The sequence below is a fragment of the Hypanus sabinus genome, chromosome 2, assembly GCF_030144855.1.
Source record: "Hypanus sabinus isolate sHypSab1 chromosome 2, sHypSab1.hap1, whole genome shotgun sequence".
Classification (NCBI taxonomy): domain Eukaryota; kingdom Metazoa; phylum Chordata; class Chondrichthyes; order Myliobatiformes; family Dasyatidae; genus Hypanus; species Hypanus sabinus.
This window is the reverse complement of record NC_082707.1, coordinates 136251990-136269719: the sequence shown is the minus strand read 5'-3', so window position 1 is coordinate 136269719 and position 17730 is coordinate 136251990. Positions and strand designations below refer to the sequence as shown.

The 17730-nt window shown below is 40.2% G+C and overlaps 1 protein-coding gene across 1 annotated transcript in view; it reads left to right on the top strand.

Moving 5' to 3' along the window:
* The window catches only part of ryr3 (ryanodine receptor 3), a 375337-nt gene that overhangs the window by 208030 nt on the left and 149577 nt on the right, over positions 1–17730 (top strand). The window contains 8 exon segments of the mRNA XM_059955616.1: positions 870–1002; positions 1759–1862; positions 3433–3568; positions 10780–10960; positions 12976–13078; positions 13253–13373; positions 15426–15595; positions 16143–16363. Of these exon segments, the coding sequence (XP_059811599.1) occupies positions 870–1002; positions 1759–1862; positions 3433–3568; positions 10780–10960; positions 12976–13078; positions 13253–13373; positions 15426–15595; positions 16143–16363 (1169 nt within the window).

Below are 17730 nucleotides of genomic sequence, written 5' to 3'. Positions count from 1 at the left end.
TGCCAAATATGTTTTTGTATAAGTAAGAGGAGTAGGCATAATAAGCTGTAGCTTCAACCTACACCCTTTTCGTCTGTTTTAAAGACTTTTATTATTTAATTTTGTTTTATGAAATCATTGTTGAAAATTATGCTTGTTGTTATGTTTGTACTGACCAAAATAAAAATTTCATACATTCATTCATTCATTCATACCCTGAGTCCATGCTCAGTTCAAATCTCTCCCATAAGAGGAAGCATTTTTCAGCATTTATGTTGTCCTGTCCGCTTAGAGACATACATGTTTCATTAAGATCACCTCTCATTCTTCTGAACTCTGTTGAGTAGAGCCCCGGTATGCTTAACTTTTCCTCGTACAACAATCGCTCCGTATACAGGATCAAATTGGTGAAACTCCTCTGGCCCATCTCCAATAATATAATAGTTCTCATCATTTCGAGGCTCAGTACTCCAGTGCTTTATATAGTTGCAATAACACTGCTCTATGTTTATAAGTTGAAATAAGTGGCAACATTTATGGCCTTCCCTATAACTTGCTGCGTTTGTCTGCTGGCTTTTTGTATTTCATGCACAAGAATCCCCAAGTCCCTTATGTTAGTGCTTTTGCAGTTTATTTCCTCAATTCAAATAAAACTCTGTTCTTCTCGCTACAAAATGAGCAATATCACATTTCCCCATATTATGCACCATTTGTCAATGTTTTGACATTTCTCTTAACCTATCACTGTCTCCTCACATTTCAAACTTTCCACCATTTCTCCAGATTTTCGGCATCTGCAGTACTTTTGCCTTTGCGTCGGTATTTGAAGTTTTGTTTGCATTTTAGTTTCAGCAGGCACTTTCTAAAATCTTTTTATTGCCTCTGCATAGGAGATTGCTTTCCCTGAGATGGTGGCAAGCTGCTGTCGATTCCTGTGTTACTTCTGCCGCATCAGCCGCCAGAACCAGAAGGCCATGTTTGATCATCTCAGTTACTTGTTGGAAAATAGCAGTGTTGGACTGGGTACCTAGTTTAATTTTAACTGATGAGATCGTTTCATGTGAACAGATAGGTGTCACAGCATTAACCTTGAGCTAATGGGCCAGGAGTACACAAGTTCTACAGTTTCTGCATTTATGTTTGCCAGAGATTCTTTTTTTTTAAATTGCATTGAAGTATTTTGGAAGCTACTTTTAATACTTTCGCACTTTCACATTAGAACATGCTTTGCAAAACAAAACATTCAAGTTTAGTTGGTCCATTGTTTTACTGTTATGCTGGTTCATTTCTGAACTGTTCATAAGGCACAGGGCTATATCAATAGCTCTTTTATCAAGTTTCTTTCTTTGGCATGTCATACTTAACACAGCTTTCAGTGTTGATTATATTTCTAAGAATATCTTAAAAAGTAGCAGTAGTCAACAGCAGGATCTTCTCCCATTATTATTGAATACTAGTGATAATGCTATTGGTATTAAGTGGAAAATAGCATTTGGGAGTGGCCCATAATGACAGGTGCCAAAGTTGGTTTGTGAATTTGACATTGGAATTGTATTCTCATACTTTTGTTGAAAATGAAGATAACCCTTCTCCACACGCACATATAGGAGAGGCTGCCCTCTGCTGTATGAATGACTGAACTGCAAATGCAGTTCCTGGAGTGGATGAGGGCTTTGGAACAATGTCTAGACTGTGGTCATACATTGTTAACAGTTATTTTGGTTTGTTGACAGCAATGGAAATTATATTATTGTAAATGCACTTACTCTTTCCAAACAGCATCCCCTAGTATGCGAGGTTCCACTCCTCTAGATGTGGCAGCCGCCTCAGTGATGGACAACAACGAGCTGTCACTTGACTTGCAGGAACCTGATTTGGAAAAGGTAATTCCGCTAATATAGGGTCAATATCACTTACGTTGATCTTCTTATATCTGAAGCATTTCAGGAGGACCCTTGGTACATTTCTTTTTTTTTGTAATTTATTTTTTATTGAAGTTCATCATCAAACAAACATTTCCATAAGATGTATTTCAGACATTGTACATATATGTGATATAATCATATATATCACAAATCTCCACAAATTATTTATCTGAGGTACACACTTATAGAAAAGAGCAGAAAGAAAAAACAAGCAAAAGGAAACAACTATGTACAATTAGGGAGTAATCTTTTTTTACAACATATTCATTGATTTGTGAGAACAAAATCAGGACTATGAGGCATTATGTAGTTAAACCATTTTTCCCAGTATGAATCAAATTGTTCCAGCTTATGATTAACAAATGCTGTTATCTTCTCCATTTTGTAAATGTCCATTGTAATTTCCATCCATGCGTTCAAAGTTGGGCTCTCCTGTGATAACCATTTCCTAGTAAGAGTCTTTTTACCAGCCACCAACAGTATGTTCATTAAATATTTATCTCTTTTCAACCATTCTTGAGGTATATATCCAAAATATATGGTCTTATTCTCTAAGGGTATTGTACATTTCAATACTCTGAATCATCTTAGGGACTAATTCAACTTAAGAACTTGTGTGAAAAGCGTTGATGGGCTTTGGAATGTCTGGGTGCATCATTTTTGCTTCACTCCACACAGCAGTAAGCAGCAGAGTTTTAATACATGCTTTCTTGTTGGTGTGCTTTAATTCATGTTGTTTATTTTTGGGTGCTTTATTTCTTGTGGCACTGTTAATTTGAGTATTTATTTAACCTGCTCTTTGGCACCAACCTAAAATTCATGATGTGGTATGATGAGTGGGATTCCCAAAACACCATTGGAAGAAGCTTGCAAGAGGGGAACACCATTTTCTCAAATAAAAGATAAGAGAATTTGGAAATTGAAGGCACAGAGTGGTATCATGGGTTTAAGATGAAGGTGCCATTTTGACATTGTGCTTTTTGTTCAAGGTAGCACAAAGCAAAGCAACACCCACAACATGCTGGAGGAACCTGTGGGAAAGAGTAAACAGTCGATGTTTCAAGCCGAGACCCCGATGAAGGTCTACTCTTTTCCATAGATGATGCCTGGCCTGCTGAGCTCGTACAGCATTATGCGCGTGTTGCTTTGGATCTCCAGGATCTGCAGATTTTCTTGTGTTTGGCATAAAACGAGTGCAGGTCTTCCCCAGCATATAGTAAGGTTCCATTGTTATGAGCTAGGACAAAGCATCTCGTTAGCTTATTGAATTAGTTACAACAGCGTAAGCTAAAATGTGAATAATCTGAACAAATGTGCAGATGAAACTAATGAAGGTTATGTTCACAAGGACGTCTCTCCAAGTACAATGCCTGAAGAGTAATAACAATATTTTTTGGCTGAGATCATTAACTTTCAAGTGTCTTATTATAATGTTACAAGTTGAAAATGTTAAATAAGGTAATGACAATATATATTGTTTCAATTATAAAAGTGGTATAAATAACAGATGAATGCTTCCATTCGACAGGTGGTAACCTATCTTGCTGCATGTGGCTTACAGAGCTGCCCAATGCTAGTGGCCAAAGGTTATCCTGATATTGGCTGGAATCCTATTGAAGGAGAACGTTACTTGTTGTTCTTACGATTTGCAGTCTTTGTCAATGGTAAGTTTCATGTCAGATTTGCGATCATGGCGAATGTTGAGATAAGTTCAAAATTTAGGGCTGGTCCCAATTAGCCTCAGTTTCTGCTACATTAAGTCCAAGCTAGGGAGTATTGGAACTGCTCTTGTGTTTACTGATATAACATATATAACAATCACAGCACGGAAACAGGCCATCTTGGCCCTCCTAGTCCGTGCTGAACCCTTAATCTCACCTAGTCCCACCTACCCGCACTCAGCCCATAACCCTCCACTCCTTTCCTGTCCATATAACTATCCAATTTTACCCTAAATGACACAACTGAACTGGCCTCTACTACTTCTCCAGGAAGCTCATTCCACACAGCTATCACTCTTTGAGTAAAGAAATACCCCCTCGTGTTTTCCTTAAACTTCTGCCCCCTAACTCTCAAATCATGTCCTCTAGTTTGAATCTCCCGTACTCTCAATGGAAACAGCCTGTTCACGTCAACTCTATCTATCCCTCTCAAAATTTTAAATACCTCGATCAGATCCCCCCTCAACCTTCTACGCTCCAATGAATAGAGACCTAACTTGTTCAACCTTTCTCTGTAACTTAATTGCTGAAACCCAGGTAACATCCTAGTAAATCGTCTCTGCACTCTCTCTAATTTATTGATATCTTTCCTATAATTCGGTGACCAGAACTGCACACAATATTCCAAATTTGGCCTTACCAATGCCTTGTACAACTTTAGCATTACATCCCAACTTCTGTACTCAATGATTTATAAAGGCCAGGGTTCCAAAAGCCCTCTTCACCACCCTATCTACATGAGACTCCACTTTCAGGGAACTATGCACAATTATTCCTAGATCTCTCTGTTCCTCTGCATTCCTCAATGCCCTACCATTTACTCTGTATGTTCTATTTGGATTATTCCTGCCAAAATGTAGAACCTCACACTTCTCAGCATTAAACTCCATCTGCCAACGTTCAGCCCATTCTTCTAACCGGCATAAATCTCCCTGCAAGCTTTGAAAATCCACCTCATTATCCACAACACCTCCTACCTTAGTATCATCGGCATACTTACTAATCCAATTTACCACCCCATCATCCAGATCATTTATGTCTATTACAAACAACATTGGGCCCAAAACAGATCCCTGAGGCACCCCGCTAGTCATCGGCCTCCATCCCGATAAACAATTATCCACCACTACTCTCTGGCATCTCCCATCTAGCCACTGTTGAATCCATTTTATTACTCCAGCATTAATACCTAACGACTGAACCTTCTTAACTAACCTTCCATGTGGAACTTTGTCAAAGGCTTTGCTGAAGTCCATATAGACTACATCCACTGCCTTACCCTCGTCAACATTCCTCGTAACTTCTTCAAAAAATTCAATAAGGTTTGTCAAACATGACCTTCCACGCACAAATCCATGCTGGCTACTTCTAATCAGATCCCGTCTATCCAGATAATTATAAATACTATCTCTAAGAATATTTTCCATTAATTTACCCACCACTGATGTCAAACTGACAGGTCTATAATTGCTAGGCTTCCTTCTAGAACCCTTTTTAAACAATGGAACCACATGAGCAATACGCCAATCCTCCGGCACAATCCCCGTTTCTAATGACATATTAAAGATCTCCGTCAGAGCTCCTGCTATTTCTACACAAACTTCCCTCAAGGTCCTGGGGAATATCCTGTCAGGACCCGGAGATTTATCCACTTTTAAATTTCTTAAAAGCGCCAGTACCTCCACCTCTTTAATTGTCATAGGTTCCATAACTTCCTTACTTGTTTCCCACACCTTAGACAATTCAATATCCTTCTCCTTAGTGAATACCGAAGAGAAGAAATCATTCAAAATCTCTCCCATCTCCTTCGGTTCCACACATAGCTGACCACTCTGATTCTCTAAGGGGCCAATTTTATCCCTCACTATCCTCTTGCTTTTAATATAACCGTAGAAACCTTTCGGATTTACTTTCACCTTATTTGCCAAACCAACCTTGTATCTTCTTTTAGCTTTTCTAATCTCTTTCTTAAGATTCCTTTTACATTCTTTATATTCTTCAAGCAATTCCTTTACTCCATGCTGCCTATAACTATTGTAGACATCCCTCTTTTTCTGAACCAAATTTCTAATATCCCTTGAAAACCATGGTGCTCTCAAACCTTTAACCTTTCCTTTCACCCTAACAGGAACATAAAAATTCTGTACCCTCATAATTTCACCCTTAAATGACCTCCATTTCTCTATTACATCCTTCCCATAAAACAACTTGACCCAATCCACTCTCTCTAAATCCCTTCGCATCCCCTCAAAATTAGCCTTTCTCCAATCAAAAATCTCAACTCTAGGTCCAGTCCTGTCCTTCTCCATAATTATATTGAAGCTAATGCTATTGTGATCACTGGACCCGAAGTGCTCCCCAACACATACATCTGTCAGCTGACCTATCGCATTCCCTAACAGGAGATCCAACACTGCCCCAACTCTAATCGGTACTTCTATGTATTGTTGCAAAAAACTATCCTGCACACATTTAACAAACTCTAAACCATCCAGCCCTTTTACAGAATGAGCTTTCCAGTCTACGTGTGGAAAATTAAAATCTCCCACAATCACCACCTTGTGTTTACTACAAATATCTGCTATCTCCTTACACATTTGCTCTTCCAACTCACGCTCTCCATTAGGTGGCCTATAATACACTCCTATCAGTGTTACTGCACCTTTCCCATTCTTCAATTCCACCCAAATGGCCTCCCTAGAGGAGCTCTCTAATCTATCCTTCCAAAGCACCGCCATAAGATTTTCTCAGACAAGCAATGCAACACCTCCTCCTCTGGCCCCTCCTACTCTATCACACCTGAAGCAACTAAATCCAGGAATATTTAGTTGCCAATCACACCCTTCCTGCAACCATGTTTCACTAATAGCTACAACATCATAATTCCAGGTATCAATCCACGCTTTAAGCTCATCCACCTTTCTTACAATGCTCCTAGCATTAAAATAGATACATTTAAGATACTCTCCATCTCCTCCTCTCTTTCCATCCCTAACAATGCATTCAAATTTATTATCCTTTTCTTTCTTCTCCCCTACATCTTTGGGCTGAGCGCATCCCTTCTCCATCACCTGCCTTTCCTCCCTCACACACTGTCTATTTACTTGCTCCACTGGTGAACTAACCTCCTCTCCCATAGTCTCCTCAAATAGTCTCCCGCCCCCCCCATCTTACTAGTTTAAAGTCCGCCCTGTAGCCCTAGCAAACCTCCCTGCTAGGATATTGGTCCCCCCACGATTCAAGTGTAACCCGTCCTTCTTGAACAGGTCACTCCTGCCCCAGAAGAGGTCCCAATGATCCAGAAACTTGAATCCCTGCCCCCTGCTCCAATCCCACAGCCACGCATTCATCCTCCACCTAATTCTATTCCTACTCTCACTGTCGCGTGGCACAGGCAGTAATCCCGAGATTACTACCTTTGCAGTCCTTCTTCTTAACTGCCTTCCTAACTCCCTATACTCTCGTTTCAGGACCTCTTCCCCTTTCCTTCCTATGTCATTGGTACCTACATGTACCACGACCTCTGGCTCTTCACCCTCCCACTTCAGGATATCTTGGACGCGATCAGAAACGTCCTGAACCCTGGCACCAGGGAGGCAAATTACCATCCGGGACTCCCGGTCACCTCCACAGAAACGCCTGTCTGAGCCCCTGACTATTGAGTCCCCTATTACTATGGACCTCTTTCTTCTAACCCTACCCTTCTGAGCTACAGGGCCGCCCTCTGTGCCGGAGGCTCGGCCACTGTCACTCCCACCAGGTAGGCTGTCCCCCCCAACAGTACTCAAACATGAGTACTTATTGTCAAAGGGTACAGCCACTGGGGTACTCTCTAGTACCTGCCTCTTCCCCTTCCTGACTGTAACCCACCTATCTGCCTCCCGTGGTCCCGGAGTGACCACCTGCCTGTAACTCCTCTCTATCACCTCCTCACTCTCCCTGACCAGGCGAAGGTCATCGAGCTGCAGCTCCAGTTCCCTAACTCGGTCCCTCAGGAGCTGCAGTTCGGCGCACCTGGCGCAGATGTGGACGTCCGGGAGGCTCGGAGACTCCAGGATCTCCCACATCTGACACCGAGAACAACAAGCTGCCCTCACACTCATACCTCCCAAATAACTGAAAATACAAGAACTAAAAGATAAGCCTACTGTGCCCTCTTCCGCCTAAGCCCCCTGAGCCCAAGCCCTACACTCTGCGCCCGGCTCACTCTGCTGCCCGCAAACGAAGCTGCCCGCTTCTTAAGGCGGCATTCTTTATATATCTTCCCTCCTTTCCGGGCCTCCTTCACGTGCCTGCGCAGTCCCGCCTCTCAGAACTCCGATCTGAGAAGCAATTGGACAATTTGAAAATGGCCGCTGCCGCACTTCCTCTCAAGCCTCGCTGTCCTCTTCCAAAAGAAGACATCATGTAAAGTTGTTACTGATGGATGGTGGCGACTTGCAGACTTCCTGACAGTGACTTGTCTTTTTAAGATGGTGTTCTGGGCATAGGTGGCAAAATGAGGCTAATGACCTAATTTGCTTACAGGTTGTGGCATTTCTGTGAAATATATGATGTGCTTTATTACAAGAAATAATTTCTGTTTGACCTTTGTAAATACTTAGTTTCAGTTGTGTAACTTAAAAAATTGGCCGACGAGTTAAGAATATAAAGTTCTAAGACAAAAGGAACAGGAGTAGGCCACCAAACCCCTCAGTTCTATCCCAAAATACTTTATGATCAGCCCAAGCCTCGCCTCGTGTTATGTGACAGTTCCCCATAGATTTCAATTCTGTGTCAAACTCACAGGTAAGAGTGGAAAGAGAGTTTCAGAGATTCAGCACCCTGTTAATAAAAAGTTGTTCTTACTTAGCTCACTTATCAATCTTGTATGTTCTCTCATTTGAGATTCGTCCACTATTGAAAACATATCTTGACCTCGCAGTCTACCTAGTTATGGCTTTGTACATTATTGTCCGCCTGCAGCGTACTTTCTCTAACTACAATACTATTCTGCATTCTGTTATTCTCCTTTATATTTTCCCAATCAATTGATGTGATGATCTGTATGGTTGGTTTGCAAAACAAAGATTTTCACTGAACCTAGATACAAGTGACATTAATGAATCAATTTAACAACCTTGATACCCTGCCATGGCCAGTTAAGACCTTGACTTTAGTAAGTACAGCCCTTCAAAGTAAACCAACCTAGATATTTGATGACTTTAATTGATAGTTGATGGTTTTAATTTTCAAAAATACTCTGGATTTGGGAAAGGTTCCATTTTGCAAAATATCAAATGTAACTCCTTTATTCAAAAAGCAAGGGAGTCAGAAAGTAGGAAATTTCAAGATAAGTAAAATACTGTAAGTCATTGGAAAATTGTGAAAAAGTATTATTAAGGTTGACAGAAGAGGACAATTAGAAAAAGACAAGGTAATCAGACATAACACGCAATTGTGAAAGGTAATTGTGTTTGAGCACATTCAATGAATAAAGGGTAACTAAAAGAACAGTATTGTTCATACACTTTGTGTCCACTTGATGTACACCTGCTCATCAATGCAAATATCTAATCAGCCAATCCTGTGGCCACAATTCAATGCAAAAAAAGCATGCAGATATGGTCAAGAGGTTCAGTTGTTGTTCAGTCCAAACATTAGAATAGGGAAGAAATCTGATCTTAGTGATTTAACTGTGTCATGATTGTTGGTGCCAGATAGGGTAGTTTGAGTGTCTCAGAAACTGCTGATTGTTGGGGATTTTCATGCACACGAGTCTCTAGAATGAGGTGAAAAACAAAAAAATCCAGTGATTGTCTTGTTAATGAGAAAGGTCAGAGGAGAACAGCCAGACTTGTTCAAACTGACAGGGAAGCAACTAACAAATAACCATGCATTACAGCAGTGGTGTGCAGAAGGGCGTATTTGAATGCACAACATGTTGAAGCTTGAAGTGGATGGGCTACAGCAGCACAAGACTACAAATATACACTCAGTGGCCACTTTATTAGATGCAGAAGGTACATAATAAAGTGGGCACTGAGTGTAGACTTCATAAGAGCTTTAATAAGGTGTCATAACAAAGGATACTGGATAAAGTAAATACTCATAGTGCAAGAGATAGCATACTGGCATAGGATAAAATAAGAAAAAAACTACAGATTTTGGAAATCTGCAAAATAAAGCAAGGCAATTCTGAAGAACTTGACAGGCCAGGCACATCTGTGGAAACTAAGAGTTAACTACCACACTTAGCCATTTGGTCTACCCTATCAGAGAGATTCCCTCTTTTCTACCAGGCTTTCTTCATTGACTCTTCCATTTAAAATCAACTTGTTTTTTTTTCTCTTCCCCATTGCTGCTGAGAGCCCCGGACCTGAAATATTAACTGTTTCTCTTTCTACAGATGCTCCCTTACTTGCTGAGTATTTCCAGCATTTTCTGTGCTTATGGTATGGCTAGAAGATTGACTGGCTAACAAAAATAAACAGGCATAAATAGTCTGCATCTGCTTGGCACACATGCCAAGGGATCAGTGCTGGTGCCTCTACCTTTTACAATTTACATAAATAATTTGGGCAGAAGCACTAATTTTTTTTTTGACGACACAAAGGTTGGTAGGAAAATAAATTGTGATACGAATATGGAGAAGCCACAAAAGGATGTAGATAGGTTAAATGAGCAGGTCAGGATCTGATAAGTGTGACCCACACTACTTTTTTAAAAAAAGAAAGAAAGGAAAATACTGGAATCCATACCAAAGGATGTAATAGCAGAGCATCTTATAAAGAATCATCAAACTGAGCACAGCATACAGGGATCTAGGAAAGAAAAACTATGTGTAACTAAATGGCTGGAGTTATTTGAGGAAGTAACAAATGTAAAGGAGAATATGTAATAGATAAGTAATAAATGAGGGTGATCAGTGGATTTGGTGTATTGGGATTTTTAAGGCACTCTTCTAATAACCCTTGATTCCCTTAATATTCAGAAATCTGTCATGCTCTAAATATGGCTTTATATGTCAATCTCAGATCAGTTCCTGCCACGTTATGCATGGCAAGATATTAAGTGTTCATCTGAATTGCATATTTCTCCCATAAATTTACCTCGCTAAAGAGGTGTGATCTAATGAATGCATGTTAGAAAAATGATCCTCCTTGTTGTTTAAGGTGAAAGTGTTGCGGAAAATGCAAGTGTTGTTGTGAAATTGCTGATTCGTCGCCCAGAGTGCTTTGGGCCTGCTCTAAGAGGTGAAGGAGGAAGTGGCTTGTTAGTGGCAATGAAGGAGGCCATTGAAATCTCAGAAGATCCCTGCCGTGATCTCCCTCCTGTTGAAGCTGGGAAAAATGGGTGAGTCACAATTCTCTTTTTCAATCAAGTTCCTGTTCTGAAGTTAACAATCCAATAGAATTATGTATAGGTTGCCTGTGTGGATAAAAATTTCCATTGAATCTTGAATCAAGATTCAAGTTTATCTGTCACGTGCACCTAAACATACTGAGCAATGTGTTGTTTGCATTAACAACCAACACACCTGAAGGTGTGCTGGGGGCAGCCCACAAGTGTCGCCACACGTTCCGGTGCCAACATAGCATGTCCACAATGCTTGGCAGAATAGCACAGAACACAACAAACAACAAAACAAGCCCCATTCCACCCATCCACCCACATACATACACAGCCCTTTAATCTCAGGACAACCCTCCAGTCTCCAGTCACTGGACTTCAATCTCATCAGCAGATTCTTGTTTGTATTTAGCATTTTAACAAATTAACATGACAATGACAAGTAAGTAAGTAAAATTAACTTCAATAAGTTTCAATAGGTACATTTAATGTCAGAGAAATTTATACAATATACATCCTGAAATTCATTTTCTTCGCAAACATCCACAAAAACAGGAGTGCCCCAAAGAATGAATGACAGTTAAATGTTATAATGTTAAAGCCCCCCCAGCTCCCCCACCCACGTGTAAGCAGCAGAAAAGCAACAACCCCCCCACTCCACCAGCAAAAAAGCAATGACACCCCCCACAGCTCTCAATTGTGTAACAAAGCATCAATAAAGACACAGACTTGCAGTACCCCAAAGACTACTCATTCACCCAGTATTGGACATACCACAGGCTCTCGCTCTCTCTCTCTCTCTCTCTCTCTCTCTCTCTCTCTCTCTCTCTCTCTCTCTCTCTCTCTCTCTCTCTCTCTCTCTCTCTCTCTCTCTCTCTCTCTCTCTCTCTAATAAGGGAAAAAGAGGAGTCCCCATTTCACAGTGAAATGGGAGACAAAAAAAAACAACTCATTGATTTATGGTGTTAAAAATCTGTTCCATTGCTTCTTCCAAGCTCTGTGCCCAAAGAACTTGGGTCTCTGAGCACACAGCCAGCAGCCAGCTCCCTGCTTTTTCTGCTTTTGATCTTCCATCTCCCATGACACACCAGTTTTCAGCGACAGCACTGACCTCGAGTCGGCCTGCCTCCAGAGCCATGAAATCCTGGAATCCTGAAGGTATGCTCATCTTCTAGGCCGTGTCCTTGGCATGTTGAACAGCTACCGGTAGTGAGACCCCAAGATCGGGTCCCATGTCTGCAAAACCGAAGGCAGCGTATAACTGCAGATCAGGGTCTTCAAAAGTACCCTGAAAAGGAAAAATAGAGACACTGAAGATAGAAGTAGAGCTGTTTCCAAAGATGCAGGCAAAGGAGTCGCTGTTAGGTGCCATCATCCTCCTAATCTCTAAGCTTTGAGGTTAAAAAAAGGTTAACCAGCAAAGCTTGATATTACAATGGAATCAAGATCTTTGGGCAGAAATGGAGGAAGTTTAAAAAATGAGAAGACAAAGTAGAGCACTCCATGTACTTTACTGAAATTGGACACCCATTGTACCACTGCGAACCAGATTTACATTTTGCAAACACATCAGAACTTTTCCAGGCATTTGCAATTACTGTAAACTTCAATCTATCATAAAATGCATTTAGGGCCTCTTCCAGCATTTCTTTTCAGATCACAAAAGTCTTTTGGCACTTAAGCCAAGGAGTTTGTATACAAGGCTCTCTGAGTTAATAATTTAGAATTAATTCAAAATGAAATAGCGTACACCAGAATTGAACTGTATGTAAATTAAGTATGTTGTCATAAGATGAAGTGTAATGAGACCCTAACATAATCTATCCTGATATAATCTCTCTCCACTTTGCTCTGGTACCTGAACCCCAATTTGTTTTCATTATGTTTGCTGCATCAACATGAAGAAGAAATCATTTTCACCAAAGTTATGTGACAGCACCCAAAATTCTGTACAGTTTTATTTTGCATTCATTTATTTGAATAACTTAAAATGTTTAAATGGCTCCTCTTTAAAACAGTGGTAAAGAAGAGGATGAAGAAGTTGTGCATATGGGTAATTCTATTATGTCCTTCTATTCGGCTCTGATTGATCTTCTTGGACGATGTGCTCCAGAGATGCATGTAAGAAACCTTTTCAGGAGTTTATTTTAAAAAGATCATTCTACCCCTATATCAAATTAATGAAATATCTATTCTGAGATATTCACTGGGTTTGCAATTTACTGAATGTAGAGATACATTATTTTTTAAGTCTTCAGTCTGCCAACATCTACCTTTTCATCACTAATCCCCCAGTTAATCCAAGCTGGCAAAGGTGAAGCTATCCGAATCCGAGCTATTCTTCGTTCTCTAGTGCCAACTGAGGACCTGGTGGGCATTATTAGTATACCACTGAAATTGCCTGTCGTCAATCCAGGTATGCCGTTTCTATTGAAGTACATTGTTAAACACATTGGTAGCCCTTCATTGCAAGTAATTTTTTCCCATAACTTTCCTCACGGTGAGTCAAATTATACATCATTTTATGACTAGCCATGACATAAGTGGCACATAAAAATATTTTTCTCTACATCTGTATGTAATGAGCAGACTTTAACATTTGCTCTGCCCTTGCCGGCTGTAATGTGGCTGGAATTATTTGAAACAACGCATTTCAGGTCTTGAATGTGTACCACATTTCAGCTTGCTTGTTGTAGTTGTTAGTGATCTTAGTTAGCTCTGACACTAGGATGTGTCATCCAGCAGGAGGAAGGCATGTCCAATCTGGTTTTATCTGCTGCTATTTTTGTGGAGTTCCTCTCAGAACTACAGCTTGCAAGAAGGTTGTGGGGACATTTGTTCAGAGAACTATAAAAGTATTATTAAAATCACTTTATTGGGTGCTCAATGCCAGGGAATGTAGGTGAGGCACAATAGCTGGTTGCAGCAAATCCAGTCAAGGAAGAGAAAATCAGGCAGACTTTCTACCTCCAGTCATTACGCCAACTGAAAGCTTGTGTATGTATTGTGTGAGAACCAGATTGGGTTTTGCTATAATGCCAGACTGCTCCTTCTGTGCGACTGAATGCAGTTTTTTAATTTTCTCACCACCGAAGTTGGCAGATGAAGAGCTGTTGCGATGAAATGGGGATATTCTACAACAGCCAAAGCCTCTGATTGCAGAAGAGACAGTCTCGTAAGACTTCATAGTCTTTCCACAACTTGAGGATGACTCCTGCATGGTACAAGACCTTGCAGCAGTTGGCATACATGGATCATAACAGATCAGGACTGAAGAGAAATTTGACTTTGATGGATGACACAAAGAGAGAATCAACAATGTTGACACAGTTTATCCAAGCTCACTCTCAGAGAATTGATAATTGAGTTCAAAGTTCAAAGTAAATTTATTATCAAAGTACATAGATGTCACCATATAAAACACTGAGATTCATTTTTTATGGGCATATATGGAAATATAAAGAAACAAAAAACATGCAAAGTAGTAATAAAAATTAAATAAGCAATATATATCAGGAACGTGAGATGAAGAGTTCATGAAAGAGTGGCCATAGGCTGTGGGAACAGTTCAGTGTTGGGGTGAGTGAAGTTGCCCCTTCTGATTCAAGAGCCTGATGGTTGAGGGGTAATAATTGTTCCTGAATTTGGTGGAGTGGGTTCTGAGGCTCCTGTACCAGCAGTGAGAAGAGAGCATGGCCTGGATGGTGAGGGTCTCTGAGGATGGATGCTGCCTACCTGCGACAACGCTCCATATAGACGTGCTTAATGGTGGGGAAGGCTTTATCTGCTACTTTTTGTAGGCTTTTCAATTCAAGGGCATTGGTATTTCCATACCAATCTGTGATGTAACCAGTCAATATACTCTCCACCACTCTTCAAAGTTTTAGATAACATATCAAATCTTTGCAAACTTCTAAGAAAGTAGAGGTGATGCCATGCTTTCTTTGTAATGGACTTATCTATGTGCTGGACCCAGGACAGATCCTCTCAAGTGATAACACCAAGGAATTTAAAGTTGCTGATCTCTCCTCTTCTGATACTCCAATGAGAACTAGCTCATGAACCTCCGGTTTTGTCCTCCCGAAGTCAATAATTAACTTGTTCTTGCTGACATTGTGTCGGGGGTTGTTGTGGAACCATTCAAATAGATTTTCAATCTCCCTCCTATATGCTGATTCATCACCACCCTTGAGAACAAGGGTGTCATCAGCAAACTTACATATGTATTGGTGCTGTGTATTGCCATGCAGTCATAAGTACAAATTGAGGTGTAAAAGGCTGCAGCCATCCTTAAACCCAAACGCAGTTACAATGAATATCTTTGGGAGAGGAAGAAGGTGGGAAAAAGGATTTTGAATGTATGATTATTTCTTGGACTTTATCAATAATAAGATCTGATTTAATGCAGCAACAGAACAATCATTTTGTCAAGCTGCACTTTATGAACTATATTTTGGTGGTTTGACAGATGGAACCATTTCTGAGCCAACAATGTCTGCAAGTTTCTGTCCTGACCACAAAGCACCCATGGTACTGTTTCTGGATCGTGTTTATGGTATTGAGGACCAAAGTTTCCTCCTTCATTTGCTGGAAGTTGGGTTTTTACCTGATCTAAGAGCATCTGCCTCTCTCGAATCAGTAAGTAAAAGTGATTTAATAACATCAGCAATGTTATGTAATTTTGGTTCACTGCTACTTGTACTGTTTCTTCTATTGAGTTAGTATGTCATAATGCATTATTTTGGTTGACCATCTCTCCTTATATGTTTATTAATTTGATCAATGACATGTAAATTAAGTTTGGGAGAGTTAATATGTATTAGGCTTCTCTCCGTTACGACATGGCAAACCAACAAGAGATTTCAGATAGAAACTTTATCCATTGCTTCTGTTCTTCCATTAGAGGGATTAAATGGAATAGAATTACACTTGGAGGGCAATATTCTAATTGGCCAAAATTGAATTTGTAGAGCATGCCTAATCAGAGTAATTGACAATAATATATTCTAATCACATGCTGAAGAAGTAACAGTCAAGTCACAACCTAAGATAAAATCAATAAATTAGATATTCATTGCAGTGTTCTTTTTATCTTCCTTGTGTTATAATTATCATTAATTCAAATAAAAACAAATTTGCTGTCTTTACAGTTTACCCATCAATAATTGTTTTTCCATTCCAACAGGCTGACTTAAATACAACGGAGGTAGCCCTTGCCCTGAACAGATATCTCTGTTCAGCAGTGCTTCCATTGCTCACGAGATGCTCTCCTCTTTTTGCTGGGACAGAACACTTTGCCCCTTTGATAGATTCCACATTGCATACAATATACAGATTATCCAAAGGACGTTGTCTTACCAAAGCACAGCGAGAGTCAATTGAAGAATGCTTGCTGTCAATATGCCGGTACAATCATTTTAATTCACGATTTCAAATCTTGAGAATTACATTTGGTGATATGTCTTTTCATATTTCACATGACTATGCTGATCATCTTTCAAGTACCTTGGGTAGAGTGAAGGAAACAAAATTTAAATAGTGATTTTTTAAAAATTTGCTCACCTAATCCATCAAAAGATTTTCCGATTTTTGACCAGGAACCAATGTTGTCCTGTACCCTCACTCCAAATACTTGTATTTGTTGTATTTAGTTAAATATGTTTGATTAAGAAAAGTACCTTTCAACATCAGATTGAAAGTTACCAATAGCCTTATATAAAAATGCCATCTGATGGCAAAATAATGAGCTCCTACCATACTCAGCATGTAGATCTATTTCGTCGCAACAGGCCTTAATTTTTTGACTGTATCCTCTTCCCCTGGATTTGACATACAGTACTCTACAAAAGTCTCAGGCAGATATATATACCTAAGGTGTCTAAGTCTTTAGCACAGTACTGTATTTGTCAACATAGAGCAGAGAGTGAGTTTGTAAATCTGGTGAGAGCAAAGCATATTGGGAATGGCGAGAGTGGCGCACCACAAGTGGCAGAGGAGAAGTCTTGGGGTGGGGAGGGGTGGTGGTGTGGAATGGGTGCAGACACACGCAGAACTGAGACATCAAGCAAGGTCATTTGATTCCAAACAATTGGTTTATTGGTCATTACAGAATATCTCTCTGGTGCTTCCCACACCCTCCACTCTCCTTTCCCCATTTCCAACCATGATTCCCATCTCCCTGCCCTCTTCCCACTGTCGGTCCATAATAGAGACCCATATCAGAATCAAGTTTATCATCACTCATACATGCCATTAAATTTGTTGCTTTTTTTGCGGCATAGTACAGTGCAATAGGTAAAATTACCACAGTACTGTGCAGAAGTCTTTGTATATATGTGCCTAAGGCTATTTGCACAGTACTGTAAAGGGGTGGAGCCTGGGACCTTGGCTGGATAAGATACACAGCAGCTGGGCAAAGGTGGCAAACATACAAGAGATCGGGTGAGAGGAATGATGACTTTGGAGTTGGTAGTTGTAACATAATAAAAATGTAGAGAAGTGATGACCAGCAAGAGTAGGGATCTAAAAATGAGGACAAGGGAGCACCAGGAGGCTGAGAACCTAACAGGTCAGAAACTATCATCACGAGAGTTGAGTAGGTATAATCACTTTGTCATGTTCTCTTCCCTCTCTAAAGGATATGAAGCCAGTCAGGAGAACATAACATTAACTCTAGAGAATTAACTGTTTTAGCAGCAGGCAGAGGATGTAGATGTGCGTAATAGGGGTGAAAGGAAAGAGTTTTTGTAATTACAGGATATGGGGATGTAAGT